This window comes from Camellia sinensis, chromosome 2, assembly GCF_055761805.1.
Source record: "Camellia sinensis isolate YWXY chromosome 2, ASM5576180v1, whole genome shotgun sequence".
NCBI classification, from domain to species: Eukaryota; Viridiplantae; Streptophyta; class Magnoliopsida; order Ericales; family Theaceae; genus Camellia; species Camellia sinensis.
In genome coordinates, this window is record NC_138962.1 from 32,310,775 (window position 1) to 32,336,495 (window position 25,721).

At 37.7% G+C, this 25,721-nt stretch overlaps 2 protein-coding genes across 57 annotated transcripts in view; both read right to left on the bottom strand.

Annotated features, from left to right (window-relative positions):
- LOC145807303 (uncharacterized) overlaps positions 1-20,978 on the bottom strand; it is a 49,943-nt gene extending 28,965 nt beyond the window's left edge. For 3 of the 50 annotated variants that reach the window (XR_014350316.1, XM_082905294.1, XM_082905298.1), the window contains exons 1-5: positions 20,526-20,946; positions 18,751-18,896; positions 16,897-16,966; positions 16,671-16,731; positions 16,076-16,126 (exon numbers count right to left, since the gene is read on the bottom strand). Coding sequence is in view for 13 of the 50 variants with exons in the window: in XM_082905294.1 (XP_082761420.1) it covers positions 16,079-16,126; positions 16,671-16,731; positions 16,897-16,966; positions 18,751-18,826 (255 nt within the window). In the remaining 37 variants the exon portion in view is untranslated. Of the gene's footprint in view, positions 1-1,573; positions 15,739-16,075; positions 16,732-16,896; positions 17,011-18,521; positions 18,649-18,750; positions 19,349-20,288; positions 20,355-20,525 lie in introns of those variants that run through there. The other 47 variants (XR_014350321.1, XM_082905324.1, XM_082905329.1 and 44 more) reach the window with 42 other exon arrangements.
- The window catches only part of LOC114266388 (E3 ubiquitin-protein ligase MBR2-like), a 282,653-nt gene that overhangs the window by 61,790 nt on the left and 195,142 nt on the right, over positions 1-25,721 (bottom strand). The window lies entirely within an intron of this gene.

A 25,721-nucleotide genomic window follows, 5' to 3' on the forward strand; every position in this document is an offset into this window, starting at 1 on the left:
TAGAATAATCAGTGGTTATTTTGTTGATTATCTTGAAAATTCAAAGGGTATTATTTTTACTATCTTGGTCATAGTACAAGAATTGCAGAAACCGATACGAGATCAGAATCTCGGGGAGAAAGACGTCGGCCAAGAAGGAGACGCACTGAAGAATGCAGGCCGAGATGAGTATTACGACGAAAGCGACCTCCAGGTATGGAAAGATAGATGCTTGAGGAAGGACGGCGAGATGAAGGGAATGGAAAACAAATTGGAAGATCTGTAATCGGTTGTCAACTTCATGATGCAGAACAACGTCATGCAACCCCCGTTTCCATTAAGGGACACGCCGATTCCAGTGGCCAAGAACGACGCCTAGAAAGGGGAGCAGAAAGCAACCCCAGCAGTCCCTCAGCATGACAAGGTAAATGAATGCTCACATCGGCCTTCACAGAATGTTGGGGGAGTAGAGTCAATGAGAGGAGAGTCTCAGAGGACACCTCGCACCAAAGGGACTTATATCAAAGAACATCGGCGTGTTTGTGACACCCTAAGTGTTTAATTAAATATCACATAAATATTTATAACTATATATAATTGTGGATGTATGTGATAATATATTATTAAATAAATAATAATAAATACAGAATCTAATTTGACATTGAGTTATCAAATATGGGTTTAATTAGGAATTATTATTTGGGGCCAAATTAACACAAATATGGAATTATAATACTAATTGGGCCGAATTGAAGTCAATAATAATAAATAAATAAATAAAAGTAAAATAAAATAAAACAAAACAAATATAATAAATAATTTCCACGTAATTAAGCATCAATTAATGAATAGATTTGCAAATAATTACAAATATTACTAAAGAAATGAAATAGGGCCATCTGTACATCTAGGCTTGGGAGGGAAGTGATTCATCATGTAGGGCCATCATGGAAGGGTGAGTCATCACCAACCAGCCATGTGTATAAATAGGAAGGGGGGTGCTGTGAAATTAGTGTCAGCAAAGAGCAAAAAAAATGAGGAGAATAAAAGGAGCCTCGGAAGCAGCAAAAAACAAAAAAAAAATAGAAAAGGCTAAGGGTCAATATTAAAGTGAGTTATATTATACCTTGAGTTACCATAATATATTTTACATTTGTTTTGACTTACTATAATTTATTTTATACAAGTTATATTTTATGAGTTATATTAATACAAGTTACTTTTTATAAATTATATTAATATTTCAATTGCATGAGTTGTTTTCTGAACTCGTTTTGTTTAAAACAAAACCTATAGATATATTTGTTTAAATTTTAGAAAGTATTCGACAATGACCTTATAAACAATTATGTTTTGTAAGTATCACCACGGGAGTCCCATGCCTTGAGAGACTTAAATAACCATTGGCCTCTGTTTGACCACTTTGTGGTCCTCTGTTTGTCATGGATCTATTGACCTTTATTCTGATTGTCACTTCTGTGACATCTATTCTGTTATATTCTGTACCGTGGTTATGATTATTTATTTACATAATTTATGTATTTCAGTTTCTGTCACTTAAATGATTTTATTTTGTATTATCTATACTATTGGCATAATATTTCTCACTCTGCTATGTACTTATAACTGTTACCCTTTCAGGTAACGAGATGTAGGGGAAACCCATAACCTCACATAATGGAACTTGCTTGAGGATTGATGTTGAACCACTATTTTGTCTTTCTTTTCTTTTTCTTTTTTTTAAATATTTTTTCTCCTTTTTGTTTCTACTCGGAGCCGGTCACTGAATAATAAAATAATAAAAACCCTATAGATGTATTTTCTCTTATTAAAATAGTAAAATGGAGTAATTTCCTATTTAATTATTTTTATTTTCGCTTGCGCAGTTTAATTTGCTAGAAATAGAATAAGTTAGTAAGTTGTGATTCTAACCCTAAGCCCCTTGGGTTGGGTTGTGACAAAGGTGGTATCAGAGTAACGGTTCAAAAAAAAAATACTATTTTAATTTGATCAGAAAGTTCGAAAAGTTATAAATAAATCTATAAATAAAACTATATAGCTAGATAAACATAATAAAATAAAATAAAATAAATAATAATAAGTATTTACCTACAACGTTAGTCCTTTTGTGTAAAATCTCATGTTTATTCTGGTGATGTAAGAATGTCAGAGATTAACCTTGATTATGCGTTTTGGGATGAGCTCGGGACCATTAATTTGGATGAGATTTTAGCAGAACACCCCGCCCCCGCCCCCGCCTTACCTGAGGGTTGGGGAGATTCAGAGGACATAATCAGAGGACTGCACCCAGGTCTTGCCCAATTGATGGGTCGGCCAATCTATATACAGGCTAATCCTATCGATGTCCCACATTTACTATAGAGGCAGAGCCATACCTATACGCGCGGACGTTTTATTGGTTCCGAATCCCATATACATATAGCTTTCCAACGAGATCCATTGCCCAGTGATAGAAGGCCAGAATGTACTACTGTACAAGGGGAAGATGGAGCAGCATCATTCATATTCCACCAAGGCCCTCATATGCAGGAGAAGGATCACGACCCAATTTCCGCCGAGACGCGAAGAATGAATGGTGGAATTTACCATCTGCTATGCATCAAACAGGAGCAATGTTTGTTATCCCACATCCCCTCGGAAAATTTGATGATGTATTCATGAGGTGAGAATCAATTACGAAATCACATGTCTAATTGGATGAGTCACGAAGAATTGGTGTATCTGACTGCCTTGAACAACAACAGAGGCCTTTGCTATCCTGATAAAGAGTTTAAGCTGCCATACTTACCAAAATAAACTAGCTCTGATACCAAAATGCAGCGGACAGAAAATTGAAATTCAAATTCAGGATAAGAATATAAGAACTAGATAGAAAACATTCAGACCTGAGATTCAAACTTCAAACTTCAGAGTTTTACAAGCTTCAAACTTTAAACTCAAGTACCAAATCTAGTTGTTCTAACTTCTCTTGATGCTAGAGTTGTATTGCCTTAGCCTATTTATAGAGAATTATAGAGGTAGGATGCAATAATGTCGAGTACACAATGGGCCTCATCGACACATTATTGGATGCTCCACTACACAAAGATTCTCTCTTTAATAAAACATAACTTTATTAAAGCATAAGACGCCAAACGACTTTAAAAACAATCCCAACAGCTTTTCTCAGTGGAACTGGAATCGAATTTGGACCACTCCAAGATGAACATACTGCATATGACTCCTTTGCAGTTCTTCATAACTTTCTTCCTGGATGAATGGTCGTTCCAATTTCCGCCGAGACGCGAAGAATGAATGGTGGAATTTACCATCTGCTATGCATCAAACAGGAGCAATGTTTGTTATCCCACATCCCCTCGGAAAATTTGATGATGTATTCATGAGGTGGGAATCAATTACGAAATCACATGTCTCAATGCAAGGTTTCACTGATGTTCGTGATAAAATCATGTTCATAGAAAACCTACTTGGAGAAACGGAGAAGCTCATGTGGACGCAATGGCGGATGAAATATACAGACGAATTCGCTAATTTAGTCACGATTGGCGAAGGAAATGAAGGAACACAGAATATCATTTCACAAATGAGAACTGTGTTTACCTTGGAAGATCCTTATCAAGGGTCAACCCTAATGCAAGAAGAAGCTTACAGAGATCTCGAAAGACTGGCATGCAAAGATGTTAAAGACATTATCAAGTTCCTAAATGATTATCTTCATCTGGCAACTAGATCAGGAAGATTATTTGTTGGAGAAGAATTATCTGAGAAACTATGGTCAAAAATGCCAGGAGACTTGGGTGAAAGGATCAAGAAGGCTTTCCAGGAAAGGCACTCTGGAAATACAATTGGTGTTGCCCCGCGAATCCTGTTTGCCTACAAATACTTGGAAGCAGAATGCAAAAACGCAGCTTTCCAGAAATCTCTTCGAAATTTGGAATTTTGCAAAGAGATTCCGATTCCAGGATATTACAAGGAACCAGAGAAGAAGTATGGTATTCGCAAAGCAACAACCTATAAAGGAAAGCCGCACTCTTCACATGTTCGAATTGATAAGAGAAAGTATTTGCAGAAGTCCAAGCATTGCAAATGCTATCTTTGTGGAGAAGAAGGACATTATGCTCGAGACTGCACAAAGGACAAGAAGAACGTCAAGAGAGTTGCAGTGTTTGAAAATCTAAGCATACCCGACGATTATGATGTTCTATCAGTTCAACCAGGAGATGATGATTCAGACGCCATCTATTCTGTATCAGACGGATTTGATGACACGGAACAAATTGGTGGAGGATTGGTTGAAACAATCTTTATGTTCAGAGAATCAGACAAAAGTTACTGGCTTGGAAAAGAAGGAGGCTACAGAGCACAAGTTAAAGTCACTCCGGAAATATATCACTGCCAACATGAATGAAACCAACAAGATCCATTGCCCAGTGATAGAAGGCCAGAATGTACTACTTGCAAAAGAAGTATAGTTGCCCAGTCTAAAGCATTTTGCACAAAATGTAATGCTTTAACCTGCGCACTATGTGCCAATCATTACTTCAACTATTCCAAGTTCGTCATGCAAAAACCACCCATTCCGTATAATCAGAAGCCATTACTCCAGGAACAACAGGAGTACATTAGATGGTGTGAAGCAGAAATGAAGAGGCTTCGTGATGAAGCAATCCAGTACAAAACTGAGCTTGAAGATCTCAGAATGAGCATCCAACTTGAAAAAGATGAAAAGAAACTGCGAACTAAAGGCAAATTCAAAGAAGATGAATTGCAAAGATCTTCTCACAGAAGCCGCGGAAGCAGAAGGTGCCGAGGAACTCAATGCTTTTGTAGAAACAATAGCTCAAGGTGAAGTAAAGGAAAAGAAGAAGAATATGCTTTACAACCTCACTGTGGAACTTGAAATCCCAAATCTACAGAAGATCTCATTAAACGCAATTCTGGATACTGGAGCAACAACCTGCGTTATAGATTCATAATCAGTTCCGGTCGATGCTCTTGAAGACAATACATATACTGTGGAATTTAATGGTATAAATTCACAGTCGAAGGCGAACAAAATGCTAAAAGGAGGAAAAATGTATATTGGGGATAATTGGGTTCCGAATCCCATATACATATAGCTTTCCATTCCATCTTGGGGGCAGGATCCAAATGATTATTGGCTGTAATTTTATCAGAGCCATGTATGGTGGAGTTCGGATTGAAGGTGATAATGTTACATTTTACAAAAATGTAATCACTATTCAAACAAGGCAATCCGTTAACCTGCTCGAAATGGAGGAAGAAGAGGATTTCACGGCAGACCATTATTATGATCCCTCACCAGAATGGATCCTTCACTCTGCTGTGATCAGTCCTACCTTTGAAGAAAAGTTCCCAAAATTGATGAAGCAACTGCAAAATTGTGAAATCATAGGTGACGATCCTATGAAGCTTTGATCCTCAAACCAGATCACTTGCAAACTAGATTTGAAGAATTCAGATTTTATCATTGACGATAAACCCATGAAGCATATCACTCCTGCAATGAAAGAAAGTTTTAAGAAACATATTGATCAGCTTCTGGAACTCAAAGTGATCAGGCCAAGCAAAAGCAGGCATCGAACAACTGCTTTCATTGTCAATTCAGGGACATATATTGATCCAATCACCAAAGAGGAGAAGCGTAGCAAAGAACGCATGGTCTGCAATTACAAAAGGCTGAATGATAATACTCACAAGGATCAGTATAGTCTTCCTGGTATAAATACTATTATGGCTAAGGTTGGTCATAGTCGTATTTATTCAAAGTTCGACTTGAAAAGCGGATTTCATCAGGTTGCTATGCACCCTGATTTTATTGAATGGACAGCATTCTAAACTCCTCTTGGATTATATGAATGGTTAGTGATGCCATTCGGGTTAAAGAATACTCCTGCAGTATTCCAAAAGAAGATGGATATTTGTTTTAAAAATACTGAAGACTTCATTGCCGTCTATATTGATGACATCCTGGTTTTCTCACCAGATGAGAAGTCTCATGCGAAACACATCCAGTCCATGATGGAAATCTGCCAAAAGAATGGGCTTATTCTAAGTCCAACCAAGATGAAGATAGCTGCAGTACAAATGGATTTCTTGGGATCAACCATTGGCCATGGTGAAATCAAATTGCAAGCCCACATCATCACGCGTTTAGCCCAATTTCCTGATGAGAAACTTAAAGAAACCAAAGGGTTACGCTCTTGGCTGGGTCTACTCAATTATGCTCGCAGCTATATCAAAGACTTGGGCCGATTACTCAGCCCACTTTATTCAAAGGTCAGCCCAAATGGAGAACGAAGACTCAATGCTCAAGACTGGAGCTTGATCCGGGAAATAAAGGCCCATGTCCAAAAATTGCCAAATCTGGCCATCCCACCAGAAGGATGTGTCATCATCCTGGAAACAGATGGTTGCATGGAAGGATGGGGAGGAATATGCAAGTGGAAGAAGGCATTAAAAGATCCTCGTTCGACTGAGCGAATTTGTGCCTATGCAAGTGGCAAGTTTAATCCAATCAAATCCACCATAGATGCCGAAATCTATGCCTGCATAAATTCCCTTGAAGCATTCAAGATATATTATCTTGATAAGGCCATCTAACGTTAAGGACTGATTGCCAGGCCATAATCAGTTACTTCAACAAGACCGTAGAGCATAAACCATCACGATCGCGATGGATAGCATTTACAGATTATATAACTGGTCTAGGCATTGAATTATCTTTAGAACATATTAATGGTTCTGATAATACTTTAGCAGATGCTTTGTCTCGACTTGTTTATTCATTATGCTCAATTACAGAATGGCCAACAGAGGAGGTACCGGACGATATGGAGGTTCTAGCCGACCTGCACCAAATCGAAGAACTTATCCAGCTCTGTAAAGAGAGAAACGAATCATCCTGTCACAGACAGAGCCATCAAGTCGCTGGATTGATCCAAGCATACATCCCTGTGCTACTCAGTATCAATCACTCCTCCAACAGCTTGAAGATCGTTTCACCTACGATCATGGAATCTCCGACGACGAATTTGCAGAAATACAAGCTTCCTTATCCAATGAGGAAGATGATGCCATACAACAAGCCCGAACAGCCTTGCAGCAGCTTGTCAAGATTCAACAGCTCAAATTGGAAGCCATTGCAAGAGTCGCCACCAACGACAACCAGTACAGTGATAAACTGCCAGAAGTCCATCAACAAACCTGTGAGCTCAAGGAAATAGATAATGAGCTATTCGATGTCGTCATGCTTATGCGCCTCTTTCGCTACTGATGGTGGAAGAACGTGGTGGACCCCTCTTTGTCGTTTTTAAGATATTTTGTAAAAATATGTGGTCTGTGTGGTTTGTGCTTTAATAATGCATGTGTGCTTTAATAATGTATGAATCAGTCATATCCCACTTCAATCACTACTCAGTTCCACTGAGAAAAACTATTGGGATTGTTTTTAAAGTCGTTTGGTGTCTTATGCTTTAATAAAGTTATGCTTTATTAAAGAGAGAATCTTTGTATAGTGGAGCATCCAATAATGTGTCGATGAGGCCCATTGTGTACTCGACATTATTGCATCCTACCTCTACAATTCTCTATAAATAGGCTAAGACAATACAACTCTAGCATCAAGAGAAGTTAGAACAACTAAACTTGGTACTTGAGTTTAAAGTTTGAAGCTTGTAAAACTCTGAAGTTTGAAGTTTGAATCTCAGGTCTGATGACTATTGGTGATTTCTATAATCATGTTCAGATTGCCATTCAAACACGAGGCTATGAAAATTGGCAACAATCCCAACAGCTTTTCTCAGTGGAACTGAGTAGTGATTGAAGTGGCATATGACTGACTCATACATTATTAAAGCACACACCAATTGTATTTCCAGAGTGCCTTTCCTGGAAAGCCTTCTTGATCCTTTCACCCAAGTCTCCTGGCATTTTTTACCATAGTTTCTCAGATAATTCTTCTCCAACAAATAATCTTCATGATCTAGTTGCCAGATGAAGATAATCATTTAGGAACTTGATAATGTCTTTAACTCAAATTCAGGATAAGAATATAAGAACTAGATAGAAAACATTCAGACCTGAGATTCAAACTTCAATATGCTTTACAACCTCACTGTGGAACTTATATTTCCGGAGTGACTTTATACAGCCAATAATCATTTGGATCCTGCCCCCAAGATAGAATGGAAAGCTATATGTAAGTGTTCTTTTATTACTGGTCTGGTAAGGAAAATACACGATTTCTGATACCAAAATAAACTAGCTCTGATACCAAAATGCAGCGGACAGAAAATTGAAATTCAAATTCAGGATAAGAATATAAGAACTAGATAGAAAACATTCAGACCTGAGATTCAAACTTCAAACTTCAGAGTTTTACAAGCTTCAAACTTTAAACTCAAGTACCAAGTTTAGTTGTTCTAACTTCTCTTGATGCTAGAGTTGTATTGCCTTAGCCTATTTATAGAGAATTGTAGAGGTAGGATGCAATAATGTCGAGTACACAATGGGCCTCATCGACACATTATTGGATGCTCCACTACACAAAGATTCTCTCTTTAATAAAGCATAACTTTATTAAAGCATAAGACGCCAAACGACTTTAAAAACAATCCCAACAGCTTTTCTCAGTGGAACTGAGTAGTGATTGAAGTGGGATATGACTGACTCATACATTATTAAAGCACACATGCATTATTAAAGCACAAACCACACAGACCACATATCTTTACAAAATATCTTAAAAACGACAAAAAGGGGTCCACCACGTTCTTCCACCATCAGTAGCGAAAGAGGCGCATAAGCATGACGACATCAAATAGCTCATTATCTATTTCCTTGAGCTCACAGGTTTGTTGATGGACTTCTGACAGTTTATCACTGTACTGGTTGTCGTTGGTGGCGGCTCTTGCAATGGCTTCCAATTTGAGTTGTTGAATCTTGACAAGCTGCTGCAAGGCTGTTCGGGCTTGTTGTATGGCATCATTTTCCTCATTGGATAAGGAAGCTTGTATTTCTGCAAATTCGTCGCCGGAGATTCCATGATCGTAGGTGAAACGATCTTCAAGCTGTTGGAGGAGTGATTGAAACTGAGTAGCACAGGGATGTATGCTTGGATCAATCCAGCGACTTGATGGCTCTGTCTGTGACTTGTTGAAGTAACTGATTATGGCCTGGCAATCAGTCCTTAACGTTAGATGGGCCTTATCAAGATAATATATCTTGAATGCTTCAAGGGAATTTATGCAGGCATAGATTTCGGCATCTATGGTGGATTTGATTGGATTAAACTTGCCACTTGCATAGGCACAAATTCGCTCAGTCGAACGAGGATCTTTTAATGCCTTCTTCCACTTGCATATTCCTCCCCATCCTTCCATGCAACCATCTGTTTCCAGGATGATGACACATCCTTCTGGTGGGATGGCCAGATTTGGCAATTTTTGGACATGGGCCTTTATTTCCCGGATCAAGCTCCAGTCTTGAGCATTGAGTCTTCGTTCTCCATTTGGGCTGACCTTTGAATAAAGTGGGCTGAGTAATCGGCCCAAGTCTTTGATATAGCTGCGAGCATAATTGAATAGACCCAGCCAAGAGCGTAACCCTTTTGTTTCTTTAAGTTTCTCATCAGGAAATTGGGCTAAACGCGTGATGAGCTATTTGATGTCGTCATGCTTATGCGCCTCTTTCGCTACTGATGATGGAAGAACGTGGTGGGCCGATTACTCAGCCCACTTTATTCAAAGGTCAGCCCAAATGGAGAACGAAGACTCAATGCTCAAGACTGGAGCTTGATCCGGGAAATAAAGGCCCATGTCCAAAAATTGCCATTTTGCGCAAAATGCTTTAGACTGGGCAACTATACTTCTTTTGCAAGTAGTACATTCTGGCCTTCTATCACTGGGCAATGGATCTCGTTGATTCCATTCATGTTGGCAGTGATATATTTCCGGATAGAAACTTCCATTCATCAGCTCACAAGAAAAATTGATAAACTTGAAAAAGGGATTATATCCCTGACTCAGTTTTATCTTAAAAACAAACCCTTGACCCGTGAAGAAGTCAAAATCCTCATATGCAGGAGAAGGATCACGACCCAATTTCCGCCGAGACGCGAAGAATGAATGGTGGAATTTACCATCTGCTATGCATCAAACCCATTCTTTTGACAGATTTCCATCATGGACTGGATGTATTTCGCATGAGACTTCTGAAATCCATTTGTACTGCAGTATGTTCATCTTGGAGTGGTCCAAATTCGATTCCAAGTCCTGCATCGAATTGAGCAAGGAACTCTAGCCGTAATCGTCTTACGAGACACACGCTGGGCAGGAGATCAAGCTTCATCACGAAGCCTCTTCATTTCTGCTTCACACCATCTAATGTACTCCTGTTGTTCCTGGAGTAATGGCTTCTGATTATACGGAATGGGTGGTTTTTGCATGACGAACTTGGAATAGTTGAAGTAATGATTGGCACATAGTGCGCAGGTTAAAGCATTACATTTTGCGCAAAATGCTTTAGACTGGGCAACTATACTTCTTTTGCAAGTAATACATTCTGGCCTTCTATCACTGGGCAATGGATCTCGTTGGTTCCATTCATGTTGGCAGTGATATATTTCCGGAGTGACTTTAACTTGTGCTCTGTAGCCTCTTTCCTTTCCAAGCCAGTAACTTTTGTCTGATTCTCTGAACATAAAGATTGTTTCAACCAATCCTCCACCAATTTGTTCCGTGTCATCAAATCCGTCTGATACAGAATAGATGGCGTCTGAATCATCATCTCCTGGTTGAACTGATAGAACATCATAATCGTCGGGTATGCTTAGATTTTCAAACACTGCAACTCTCTTGACGTTCTTCTTGTCCTTTGTGCAGTCTCGAGCATAATGTCCTTCTTCTCCACAAAGATAGCATTTGCAATGCTTGGACTTCTGCTTCATTGCCGTCTATATTGATGACATCCTGGTTTTCTCACCAGTTGAGAAGTCTCATGCGAAACACATCCAGTCCATGATGGAAATCTGCCAAAAGAATGGGCTTATTCTAAGTCCAACCAAGATGAAGATAGCTGCAGTACAAATGGATTTCTTGGGATCAACCATTGGCCATGGTGAAACCCGAATGGCATCACTAACCATTCATATAATCCAAGAGGAGTCCAGAATGCTGTCCATTCAATAAAATCAGGGTGCATAGCAACCTGATGAAATCCGCTTTTCAAGTCGAACTTTGAATAAATACGACTATGACCAACCTTAGCCATAATAGTATTTATACCAGGAAGACTATACTGATCCTTGTGAGTATTATCATTCAGCCTTTTGTAATTGCAGACCATGCGTTCTTTGCTACGCTTCTCTTTGGTGATTGGATCAATATATGTCCCTGAATTGACAATGAATTGACAATGAAAGCAGTTGTTCGATGCCTGCTTTTGCTTGGCCTGATCACTTTGAGTTCCAGAAGCTGATCAATATGTTTCTTAAAACTTTCTTTCATTGCAGGAGTGATATGCTTCATGGGTTTATCGTCAATGATAAAATCTGAATTCTTCAAATCCAGTTTGCAAGTGATCTGGTTTGAGGACCAAAGCTTCATAGGATCGTCACCTATGATTTCACAATTTTGCAGTTGCTTCATCAATTTTGGGAACTTTTCTTCAAAGGTAGGACTGATCACAGCAGAGTGAAGGATCCATTCTGGTGAGGGATCATAATAATGGTCTGCCGTGAAATCCTCTTCTTCCTCCATTTCGAGCAGGTTAACGGATTGCCTTGTTTGAATAGTGCTGCGGAAGCAGAAGGTGCCGAGGAACTCAATGCTTTTGTAGAAACAACCAAAAATCGTTGAAGAACAAGCCCTGAAGCTAACAAAAAATCTACAGGAAAAGCTTGACCAAGTGGAGACTTTGTTGCACCATATTAAAGGATCCTTAATTGGATGAGTCACGAAGAATTGGTGTATCTGACTGCCTTGAAAGCATCAAAATCCACTGAAGCACCAGGAATTGGCCTCTCTCCCTCTGTGGGAAATATTACAGTACATGCTGGTTTAAAAACTCTTATTCGCCAAAATAACACAATCATCGAGTTGTGTGTACAATTGTCAAAACAGGTACAAGCACTGGAAGATCAATAACTCCTGCCCCTACATGAATTCCGTGCTGAAAAGCAAGGCCTGATCGGGGAGCAATTCTTCCATAGAGTCCGAATGGAATGTCAGGACCCACTCGTGTCCTCGGCATTGCCCTGGGACATAACCACCCACACTACATTATAGGCCCTCTACCCCCAGATTTTGTGGCCAGAAAGGGAAATGTGTACCCTGAGGACTATATTTTCACCACTGTCCCTAACCCGCTGGAGATAATTAATATTCAAAATGTTGACTTTAATAATGACTTGTCATATATCGAGACACCCAGCTGGATTGTCGATTGAGCATGTTTGAGATACATACAGCCTGTCCCCATTTTCACAATCCAAATAGCATGGATGTGTTTTGGTATAGTCCAGTTAGGATGGGAATTTGAGCATTTTATGCAACACTACTTTCCAGGGTTGTTTGACCCGTTTGACCCACTACTCTAGATTTGGTAGAAGAAAACCTTTTTGTATGGTGACCATGATGTGTTCTTATCCTTTTTTGTTCAATTTGTTTTTGTTTTGTTGTACCACAGGAATGAGACACTAACATATTCTGACTTTTGAAACAAATGTGTAATATTAATTGTAAAAATAGTAAAGTTGACATTCTATATAGATATAGATTGCGCTACACATGCTTACATGTATGCTGCGTTGTGAATGTAATGCCTCGTTTATTACTTTGTAGAATGGACAACAATGGTAACGGAAGCGAGTCATCAGTCAGTGGCACTGAATTAATAGAAAGAATAATGGAAAGAATGGTTACTACCTTTTTGCAAGCCTTGCAGACTAACATCAACAATAGAATACTGGAACGGCGAGAAGAGCTTATTACCATAAAACAGTTCTAGGATCTAAAACCCACCACATTTACCAGCGGCCCAAACCTAATGGTAGCAGACACTTGGGTTAAAGACATGGAAAAGATTTTTCGCGCCCTACCCTGCATCGAAAGATAGAAGGTAACTTTTGCCACTTTCATTTTCAAAGACAATGCACAGGAATGGTGGCTTCTCACTCTGGAGAAAGAAAAAATTGTGACTTCGGCAAGATTCTTGAAAGTATTCTACGAAAAATGCTTCTCAGATTCATTGTGGGAACAAAAGGCATCAGAATTCATACATCTAAAGCAAGGAACCATGATGGTGGCCAAATACGAGAACAAGTTCACACAACTCACTCAGTTTGCAATATACATCATCCCCACCGAAACTCGAAAAGTAAGAAAATTTGAAGTAGGATTGGATGCTGAAATTGAAGATAGGCTTGAGGTCTTGAAACTGCCAACCTATGCAAAAATGGTAGACCGGGCATACATTGCAGAAAAGAGGATTAAAGCCTCGCGTTCTGGGGAACCAAGCCAAAAGAAACGATTATGGGAAAGAGACAACATAAGACCCGGTGTTGCGCCTCCTAAAAAGGTGAATACGGGCACAACCAGTTCGGGCCATCAAGGTCCTAACAACCCCCGAGGTAGCACTATTCCAATTTGTCCTATTTGTGAGAAGGCTCATTGGGGACAATGCCATCGAGACACGGGAGCATGTTTTAAATTTGGTCAATTTGGCCACTTGCTGAGCGATTATCCAAAGCTGACCAATCCTACGGCCAGCCCCTCTGGCCCAGTCAGAAAACCCACAGGACCTAGAGAAGAGAGGAAGGACCAAAAACGCCAAGGACGGACTTTCGCCTTGATACTTGGAAAACCAGAAGTTACTGAAAACATTGTGTTAGGTACACTTTCTGTCTGTGGTCATTTAGCTCATGTCCTCATTGACTCTGGCCCAACTCATTCTTTTGTTGCACCACACTTTGCTGCCAAGTTGGCATCAACACCCGAACCATTAAGATATATATTGTCTATGTCTTTTCCTTCTGGTAAGTATGCCTATAATACTAATGTCTATAGATCATGTACTATATTCTTAAAAGGCAAAACCTTATATGTAGACTTGATTCCCCTCCGCATTGGGAACTTTGATGTGATCTTAAGTATGGATTGACTGGCTGCCAACCACGCCTCTATTGATTGTAAAGCCAAAAAGGTCTCCCTAAGGTTACCAAACCAACCCGAGCTTGTCTTTGATGGGACTGGAGTTTCCAACCCTCCCTGTATTATATGCTCCATGACAGCCCAACGACTTCTAAGAAAGAGTTGTGATATTTATATTTGTTATATAATCAATACACAAAAAAAGGCCCCCACCATGGATATGATCCCCGTAGTACGAGAATTCTTGGATGTTTTTCTTGAAGATCTATCCAGTATCCTGGTTGATCGGGAAATCGAGTTCACCATTGAAACCCAACTTGGCACACAACCAATATCAAAAACTCCTTATCGTATGTTGACTACAGAATTGAAAGAGTTGAAGACTCAACTCCAAGAATTACTGGACAAAGGGGTCATTCGACCTAGTACCTCACCCTAGGGAGCTCCAGTATTGTTCGTGAAGAAAAAGGATGGCACGATGAGGTTATGCATCAGTTACCGAGAGCTGAACAAGGTCACCTTCAAGGGGCCCAAGTATTCTCCAAAATTGACTTGCGTTCTGGCTACCATCAACTAAAAGTCAAAAAGAAAAGTATTGAAAAGACTGCCTTCAGAACCCGTTATGGACACTACGAGTTTCTTGTCATGCCTTTTGGCATCACAAATGCCCCAGCAGCCTTCATGGACCTCATGAACCAAGTGTTCAAACCCTATCTTCACTACAACAAAAAATGGTTTTTAAGGGGCGCAATGCATGTCGTAAAAACCCTTTTACGACGTGCAGCGCGCATCATATTATAACCAGTCATGGAAAGTCATTCACTTTCAACGACATGCTTCGTATGCCGTTAAAAACTATTTAACGGCAGATTTTGTGCGTCGTTATTACTTTTTCTACGACATGCTGCAGTACACCATTAAAAAGTATTTAACGGCAAATTTTGTGCGTCGCTATTACTTTTTCTACGACTACTTTTGCACGCCGTTAATTGGTGAGACAAATAACAAAGCTGATTGCGCGCCGTAAAATATGTTATACAACGACTTAATGCTAGTCATTAAATATTTAACACAACGGTCTATTTTGCCCGTCATAGAATATGTATAATTTTTTTAAAAAAAAATTCAGTAGGTTCTATTTCACTTGTTCTGTACAATCTAAAAAAAATTACAAACAAATTTCAAAAATGGATATATACATAAGTATCAATCAAACACCAAAATATTATTTCAAACATCAAAAAAACTATTCATAAGTTTCGAACATCCAAAAACTGTCTGTACATTCCTAACCATCCAAAAACTAAGTTTCTAAACATCAAAAATTGTCCTCAACTTCAAAACCATCCAAAAAAGTTCTAAATTATAGATATTTAAGATACTAAATTTCCAATGTTGACATCACTCTCTTGAAGGTGAGAAGAGTGCAGAAGTATGTGAGACTCTTGATATGTTGAAGATCAAAAACTTAATGCCAAATAGCAATGAAAGTCAAATAAATCCCACAATCACAATCGCATTTCAACAGCAACAAGCAAGGTGTTCAGTTGGCCATTTGTGAGGCCTTCTGGAGTCAAAAGGTTTTGAAATTAGTAGACTAAAACTGAATATATGGAATGTAACTTTAGTAACAATACAAGTAGAAATAATGTAGAATTGAATATTCAAAACTATCAGATAACAAAAAGTGAACATCTTTGTTACCTATGTTCAATTATTAATGTGTTAAATCTACATACACAATTTGTTTAGCATTAAATAAGACCAACATATATGAAAATTCCACAGATGAAATTCCATAATATTAAATTAAACAACATCACCACATGTTTCTAATGGCTATATTTAAATGTATATGTAAAAATATATATCCCAAAAAAAAAAAGCAACTATCAGAAAAATACCTGCTAACAAGTTCCACACCGAAGAGTGCCCTTATGGTATCCATATTTTCGCTGCAAATAAACATTATCGAAGATGATTGCATTAGAATTAAAGACAAGCCAGTACTTATAAAGAAAAAAAAGAAAAGAAAACTAGTGATCCTTAACAAACACAACAAATTGTCTAAAAAGAAGAGACAATTTTGAGTGAGCATTACACAGGATAGAAGCATAGCATAACAAATCTCATGAAATGAAAGGGGAATAAACAAGGTTTCCAAAAAAAAAAAAAAAAAAAAAAAAAGGAAAAACTAAATTTCATTGAAAGAGAGTCACATTAGGCATGAGAAAGAGAGAGATAGAGAGAGAGAGAATAGGTAAACATCTGTCAATAGTACAAGATACTATGGTAATTGATGAAAAAGATAAACTCAAACATTGATATTATTGAATTGGTGCTCCAATAGTGTAGGGTATCCAAGAATTTAAAAGACTATCTTAAGGATTTAGCTTATAACTAAAAATTATGAACTTATTTTAACCAATTACAGACAACACATCAATCCAAAATCAAAGTAATTTAATGCCTCCAGCAGAGAAACAAAATACTTGGAACCTGGTGATCTAAGAAAGTGAGAAAGGGTGTACAAAAGTTGTGCCCAACATTCTTCAGCATCCTGTCATATATTTAAAGGCTTAAAGCTATTTATCAACATCGCAGCAAAGTTAAAGCAATAAAATGATATGATACAGTGAAAACATATCTATCAAAGAAAAAAAAGGATATGGTGAAAACACATTTGAGAGAGAGAGAGAGAGAGGGGGAGAGGGAGAGAGGAAACCTGTTGCATAAAGGATCCATTATGCAACTGCCCAAATTGAGGAAACTATCAATGAGGACAGAAGCAAAACCTGTAATAAATGACGAATCCATTAGGATATCTCTTTTGCCTCACCTATCAATGAGAATAAAAGCAACATGTCCACTAATCATCCATAGAAGAAATTGTCAAAGATATTGTCCACAAAGCAACCTTGGCTTTGATAAAATTTTAAGATAACAAGCAGTCCAAAACATTCAACTATGATAAAGACTTCTACAAATAAGGTCCATTCATTTATGGAGGAAATAAAATTCAATAAATGCAAAATGTAAATCGCACTGTAGCCCAAAGAAGGAAAAGCCTTTTCTAATTTTGATTTTAGACCCTGCATGGAGTAAATCAATATACTGTCAACTAGATTCGCTACTGCAGGATTGAGGGTAGAGATTATTGAGAATCTACGAAAAGAAACAATGTTTCAAACCCAAGTAGATTCACCTTGCTAAAAAGCATATGTTATAAATTAATTGACAAGATGTTTATAGGTTTGTTTATTTCATTTGGATGGAGAATCTCAAGAATTGGAGATTACCTACTAACGATAGAAGGAAAAAGAATAAGGAAGAAAGGGATGGAAGAGGAATCCCTCAATGGAGCTCATGTATTTCCATCAGAAATGATTGGTTATCAGATTCTCTTATTTTTAAAATGAAATGGCTATTCCAATTAAATTTTCTTTATTTATTTCTTGTAGCTCAAAGGGTGTTAGCTGGCACATTTTGTTTTATTTCATTTTATTGGGTAAATTACAGGCCTAATGGGTAGGCTTGGCACAAGATTTTTAATTTTTTCCTAGCATAGTCTAGGCTTAGGTGATGCCCACCCCTAATATCATTTTAAAGTTGAATGTGCCGTTATTTTTGCAGAATAAATTCAGCCAAAATCTTGTTGACCCACCAACTCAGGAAGCATCTATTTCTCTTTGCTATTTCATGGAACTACAACTTGAAAATATGTCCAGGTTCAAAGAAGTTCTTTTTCTATTTGAGGATATATTTGTACTTGACAGTTCAATGATGATATAAGAATACAAACTAAATAATTTATCAGAAAAGGCCAAAACAAGTATCATTAATGTAAACTTACCTAATCATAAACAACATCTTCTAGAAAATTTTAATGGCTTAAACTAAGATTCTTTAAACAGAATTTTCGAATATAACCATATCAATTTCACTTCAATACAATTAGTTTAGTAAAAATCATGTGTACTTCCAACATAAAACCCTCATGAATGCAAAACATGCCATAATTTTGCTTCCATTAAAGAAAAACTAAATCATCAAGTCAACAAGCTTAAAAATGAATCTTCCTAATTGCTCAGCATAAATAGATATGTTTAATGATATTACAATTATCTACTAAGAAATACAAACACGCAACACAACACAAACACATTTTTACAAAAATAGGACACGTGAAGTGTTTGTGCTTCTTAGGTTCTATATTAACATTCGATAATAGGATGTCCCATCCCATTTCATGCCATTCACTGTCATGAAATAAGAAACCAAATAATATAACATCAGTTTTTTTTCTCCTGAAGGTACGTCCAGCACAGTTGATAAATTTTAAGTTCATACCTAGGAAAGAATAGAATACACATTATGATTTGTTGTAGACAAGTTCTAACTAAAACAAGACAGCTGCACAATAGAAGATTCCTCATAGATATACAATAACTAAAAGATAGTGTGTGGTACTGTACGCCTGCATAAACAAATAAAGATTCAAGTATAATTAAATTCCCTCATAGAAGCAAATACATTGTTGACGGGTAAATAGTTTAAATCATTTTGCTAGTATAAATACCTCGTAGAAACAGAAACTCTACATCCAATAAGTATGGCTTCATCAAAGCTCCTTGTTTGTTTGTGCACATAGCCATAAAAATAGAAACTCGAAAGATTTAAAGTACTACTGTTCAACCATAAAGGCACAAAACAATAGTGCACAGCCTAGTCGAACACCAGACAAGCAAATATTTAGATTGCAATACAAACCCATAAAACCACTCTATCTGCTCTCCAGGGAAGATGAAAACGAGAAAATAGTTTAAGCTCTCGCTATTAGCATTTAGCAAAAGCCATATTCAATAGATTGTGACTTTTATTAGTTTTAGTAATTGAAGTGAAAAAATGCAGTTTTTAAAATGTCATTTCCTTTCTGAAATATTTTGAGATTTTCAATCCAGAACTTAATTGACAGATCTAGTGGATGAAACTGATAGAGGAATTAACACTAAAATAGAAACCTGTAAAGAACAAAAATGCATTTGGCAAGGAAAAATCAATTAGGGCTCAAAAATTGCAATTTATAGGGCAAAGAGAGAGAAAAACCCCATCTGCGAATTTGTTGAGCGAATTTTGGTGTCAGTTGAGTGAATTTTGTTATAACCTCTTGAATGTTGCTGGACAAAAAAACACATGATTTCAAGAAATGATAAATGGTGCACATAAATCCTAGTGAATTTTGTTTAATTTGTCATGCCATCCATCAAATTTCACAAACATTTTTATATAGGCACAATTGGAGACTTGAAAATACTTGCGCTCTCCGCAAAATAATGTTGCCTTTCCAGTTAGAGAAAACATGAGAAGGACAATGTCAATGTCACATAATATGGATAATTCTTTAGCTTTCTTGAAGATTCCATTCCTTCTTTTCGAATAGGTCACTTGTCGATTGCTAGTGTTGTCTAATCTCTTTATCTTTAACTTAACCCTCCTCATATTGTAAACAAATGAGAAAGCCCCATAAAACACCAATGCCCATGATGCATCTATGTTTGGCCAATCCTAACCTACTTCAATTCTCCAAGCCAAACACTTGTCTAACAATAAAATGAATTAATTCCAAGAAGCTCCAAAATTACCATGAACACAAAGGGCTGAGATAATTTTTTTTATCAACAATAAAAATTGGTCAAAAACTATGAGACCTTTAAATGATTCAATTGTGTTGTAACTGTTAACCATTAATCTCTGTTTCCACAAAATCAGAACAGAACCTAATTCTAACTTTAATTTTTTCTTTCTTTTTTAAAATAATGATTGGAAACTCAAAACCAATTGGAAAGTGAGTGAATTTGGTGGTACCCAAAAAAAGAAATTATAGAAAAGAGCTAAATAAAGAATAACAAGGTGAAGATTTCAAGTTTCGAACAGATTAGAAACTGTGAAATCCCTAGAATGTATAACTCAGAACAAAAAGATTGATATAACGAAACAAAACTTTGAGAAAGGCCAAAAAAAGTAAAAACCCATAAGAGGAAATGGGTTCAGAAGAGAAGAGGAAAATGAAGAGAGGAATTAGTAGAGAGAGAGAGGGGGGAGGAGATGAGAGATTACGATTGGATGATGGGCTATGCGGTGATTGATGCTGGAGAATCCGTGAGCTGTCAGAAATTTCATAAACTAACTCGTACAAAACAGGGAGGGATCACAAAATCAATCAATTATATTAGGTGAAAACTATGGTATAAAGAAGAATGCTAACCCAACACAGGAAAAAACAAAAAGAGCCATCAGCTGAGTTCGAAGGAGGAGAGAGAAACAACATAATCAACAACAGCGACTCGAAATTACCTTGCGAGTTCGAAGGAAGCAGTGTCGGTACAACAGCGACTGAATACAAATCTTACCCCTTGTGAGTTGTAAATTGAAATCCGAAGGGTTGTAAGGGATGTAAGGGAACAAAGAGTGGGTTTTTCTAGGTAGCGTTTTTTGGTTCTGCTCAAGAAGAATAGAGAGTGAGAGAGAGATGGGGATTTTTTGGTTCTGTTCAAGATGAAGATGAAGACCTAGAAGAAGGGGTGTCCAGAGAGAGATTGAAACCTTCCTTTGATTTCGGATTCACAACCGAAGAGGAGATGAGATGAGCCTAGTAACCCTCAACAATTCATTCAGCCTTCATCATCATCATCAGAGAGAGAGAGAGAGAGAGAGAGATTGAAACCCTATGTTCCATTTCTGTTTGGACGAATTAGAAGGCAAAAGAGTTATTTTGTAAAGCTCAAAATTTTAATATATTTTTGTTTGGTAATTGGCGCTCAATTATTTATTTTGTCGCCGATTTTTATTTTGGTCATACTACTCACGACAAAAATTGCATGTCATGAAAAATAAAATATTTTTAACGGTTAGCATATGTGTGTCATGGAAAGTGTACATTTTAACGGTTGACTTTTTTGCGCACCGTAAAAAGTGTAATATTTTTAACGGCTGGCTTTTTGTGCACCATAAAATGTTCAATATTTTTAACGACTGGTATATGTTTGTCGTATATAGTTGATGTATTAACGGCATGCCATATGCATATCATAGAAAGTTTTATTATTTATGGCTAACATTGCAAGCTGTAAAAAAATCATCATTATTAGTATTTACGGCCTACACAATAGACATGCCGTGGTTAGGAAATTATTTACGACATGCAAAAAAAACAAGTCGTAAAAGTGAGAAACCACGGCTTGCATTTACTATATGCCGTTAATGTGGAGTCGAAAAAACTCAGTTTTGTTGTAGTGCTTGATGAGTTCATCATCGTCTTCATTGACGACATCCTCATATACTCGAAGTCACCAGAGGCCCATGAGCAGCACTTGCGAACGGTTCTTCAAACACTACGTGATCACAAACTTTATGCCAAGTTGAAGAAATGTAAATTCTGGATCACTAGTGTACATTTTCTTAGTCACGTCATTAACAAAGATGGTATCTCGGTTGACCTTCAAAAAGTTGTAGCGATCGTGGACTGGCCACGACCTATTAATGTGTCAGAAATCCGAAGTTTCTTGGGTCTAGCTGACTACTACCGACGTTTTGTGCAAGATTTCTCGAAAATAGCATCACCTTTGACCCAGCTAACTCAGAAAAATGCACCCTTTGAATGGACTGACAAACATGAGTGTTGTTTTCAAGAATTAAAAAATTGACTTGTGTCTGCCCCTATACTAGCACTCCTTATAGGAGCAGATGGGTTCATAATTTATAGTGATGCCTTATACAATAGTTTGGGTTGCATTCTCATGCAAAACGGAAAAGTCATTGCTTATGCTTCGCGACAATTAGAGACTCGTGAGAATAACTACCCAACTCATGATTTGGAATTGGCTGCGGTGATCTTTGCCCTCAAAATCTGGCGTCATTATCTCTACGGTGCAACCTGCGAGATTTAAACTGATCACAAGAGTCTTAAATATCTGTTCATACAGAAGGAACTGAATATAAGACAACGGCGGTGGCTAGAATTTATGAAAGACTGTGATATAGAGATCCATCATCATCCAAGCAAAGCTAACGTGGTGGCAGACGCACTAAGCTGAAAGAAGACCAGAAGTTTGGCATGTACTCTCATTTTTCGCAAGATCAATGGACTGCTTACCAACATAACCATGGAACCTACATTGATTAAAGAAATTACAGCGCGCCAATGGGAAGATAAACTTTTGAAGAAAAAGTACGAGGAGCAAAGGAGTACGTCTGATCCTGATTTCACTATAAGCAATGGGGTACTAAAATTTCGAAATCGAATTTGCGTACTCGACATTCCGGAACTCAAGAAGAAGATACTGGTGAAAGCTCATAGCTCGAGATTTACAGTCCACCCTAGTAACACAAAGATGTATCGGGATCTGAAAGAACACTACTGGTGGACTAGAATAAAAAGAGACATAGCAAGCCATGTCTCCAAATGTCTGTATTGTCAGCATGTTAAAGTAGAACATCAGAGACCTACAGGACTACTGCAACCACTCCCTATTCCTAAATGGAAATCGGAACACATCACTATAAACTTCGTGGTTGGGCTACCACAGTCATTTTTTAAGAATGATGCAATATGGGTTATAGTAGACCGATTTACGAAGTCAGCGCATTTTCTGCCAATCAAAATCATGTACTCCCTTAATAAGTTTGCCACGTTATACATCAAGGAAATTATTCGTTTGCATGGTATCCCAGTTTCAATCATGTCTGACCGAGACCCCCGCTTCGTGTCTCACTTCTAGAACAAATTGCAAGAAGCTTTGGGGACCACACTGAAGTTTAGCACGGCTTAACATCCACAAACCAATGGGCAATTCGTAAGAACAATCCCAACATTGGAAGACATGTTATGTGTGTGCGTGTTGGACCTCAAAGGTAACTGGGACGAGCACTTACCTTTAGTAGAATTTGCCTATAACAACAACTACCAAGCAAACATTGGAATGGCACCGTATGAAGCTATGTATGGAAGGAGGTGTCGATCACCTCTATGTTGGGCAGAAGTCGAAGATAGAAAACTGTTAGGCCCCGAGATCGTGCAAGTCACAAGTGAGAAAATCCAACTCATTCAACAACGAATTCGCACTGCTTAGAGCTGCTAGAAAAGTTATGAAGACACACGGAGACGAGACTTGGAATTTCAAATAGGGGATCATGTGTTCTTCAAGATCTCACCAACAGGAGGAGTTATCCGATTTGGAAAGCGAGGAAAGCTAAACCCACGTTACATCGGGCCATTCGAGATACTGGAAAGGATTGGTCCTGTAGCCTATCGCCTTGCACCACCACCTGAACTATCCAATGTCCACAATGTGTTTAACGTTTCAATGCTTTGGCGGTACCTTCAAGATCCAGAGCATATTGTTGATTGCGAGGATCTAGAAGTTCAGGAGGATCTCTATTATGGAGAGCAACCAGTGCAGATTTTCGATCGTCGTGATCAAGCTCTCCAAAACAAGACCATACCGTCAGTAAAAGTCTTATGGCGAAATCATCATATCGAAGAAGCTACGTGGGAAACGCAAAGTCAAATGCGAACCAAATACCCACACCTCTTCGAAAGTTAAGGCACGTCAAGTTTGGGGACAAACTTCCTTTTAGGAGGGGAGAAATGTAACACCCAAAGTGTTTAATTAAATATCACATAAATATTTATAACTATATATAATTGTGGATGTATGTGATAATATATTATTAAATAAATAATAATAAATACAGAATCTAATTTGGCATTGGGTTATCAAATATGGGTTTAATTAGGGATTATTATTTGGGGTCAAATTAACACAAATATGGAATTATAATACTAATTGGGCCAAATTAAAGTCAAAAATAATAAATAAAGAAATAAAAGGAAAATAACACAAAACAAATATAATAAATAATTTCCACGTAATTAAGCATCAATTAATGAATAGATTTGCAAATATTTACAAATATTACTAAAGAAATGAAATAGGGCCATCTGTACATCTAGGCTTGGTAGGGGAGTGATTCATCATGTAGGGCCATCATGAACGGGTGAGTCATCACCAGCCAGCCATGTGTATAAATAGGAAAGGGGGTGCTGTGAAGTTAGGGTCAGCAAAGAGGGAAAAAAAAGGGGAGAAGAAAAGAAGGAGCCTCAGAAGCAGCAAAAAAGAAAAAATAAAAAAAAAATAGAAAAGGCTAAGGGTCAGTATTAAAGTGAGTTATATTATACCTTGAGTCACCATAATATATTTTATGTATGTTTTGACTTACCATAATTTATTTTACACAAGTTATATTTTATGAGTTATATTAATACAAGTTACTTTTTATAAATTATATTAATATTTCAATTATATGGGTTATTTTTTAAACTTTTTTTGTTTAAAATAAAACCCATGGATATGTTTGTTTAAATTTTAGAAAGTATTTGACAATGGCCTTATAAACATTTATGTTTTGTAAGTACCACCACGGGAGTCCCATGCCTTGTGGAACTTAAATAACCATTGGTCTCTGTTTGACCACTTTGTGGTCCTTTGTTTGTCATGAATCCATTGACCTCTGTTCTGTTCTGTTTTGTACCGTGGTTATGGTTATTTATTTACATAATTTATGTATTTCAGTTTCTACTACTTAAATGATTTTATTTTGTATTCTCTATACTCTTGGCATAATATTTCTCACTCTGTTGTGTGCTTATAGCTGTTACGCTTTCAGGTGACGAGATGTAGAGGAAACCCATAACCTCACATAATGGAACCCGCACGAGGATTTATGTTGAACCACTATTTTGTCTTTCTTTTTTTAAATATTTTTGCTCCCTTTTGTTTCTACTCGGGGCCGGTCACTAAATAATAAAATAATAAAAGCCCTATAGATGTATTTTCTCTTATTAAAATAGTAAAATGGAGTAATTTCCTGTTTAATTATTTTTATTTCCGCTTGCGCAGTTTAATTTGCTACGAATAGAATAAGTTAGTAAGTTGCGATGCCAACCCTAAGCCCCTGGGGTTGGGTCATGACAATGTTCAAGGGAAAAACTTTGTTTTGACACGGTGAACGAAGAGAAGTCCAAGAGGACACATAACGACACCAGAAGCAGCGCACCAAAAAGACTGAAGTCTGTTGACAGTCGAGCTCCTGGTCAGACTAAGGAGGATTTGAGGGACTACCTCCAGAGGAAGTGACAGAATGTCGACGTCACGTCCCCTGTCAAGCCGAGAACTCCGTTCTCAGAGGAGCTAGATAGGTTTGAGGCCCCAAAAAGGTTCCATATGTCGAGGTTCCAAATCTATGACGGTAAGTCCGATCCGAACTTTCACGTCGGCTTATATCTGAACTCAATGGCATTGTATACCAGGAATGAACCGTTGCTATGCAAGGTGTTCCACTCATCCTTTAGGGAAATGGCATTAGACTGGTTTCACAAGCTACCGAAAGGAACAGTGAAGAGTTGGGAAGGCTTGGCAGAGATGTTCGTGGCTAGGTTTGTGACAAACAAGTTACAGCCATTAAGGGTAGACTCTCTGATGACTTTGAAGA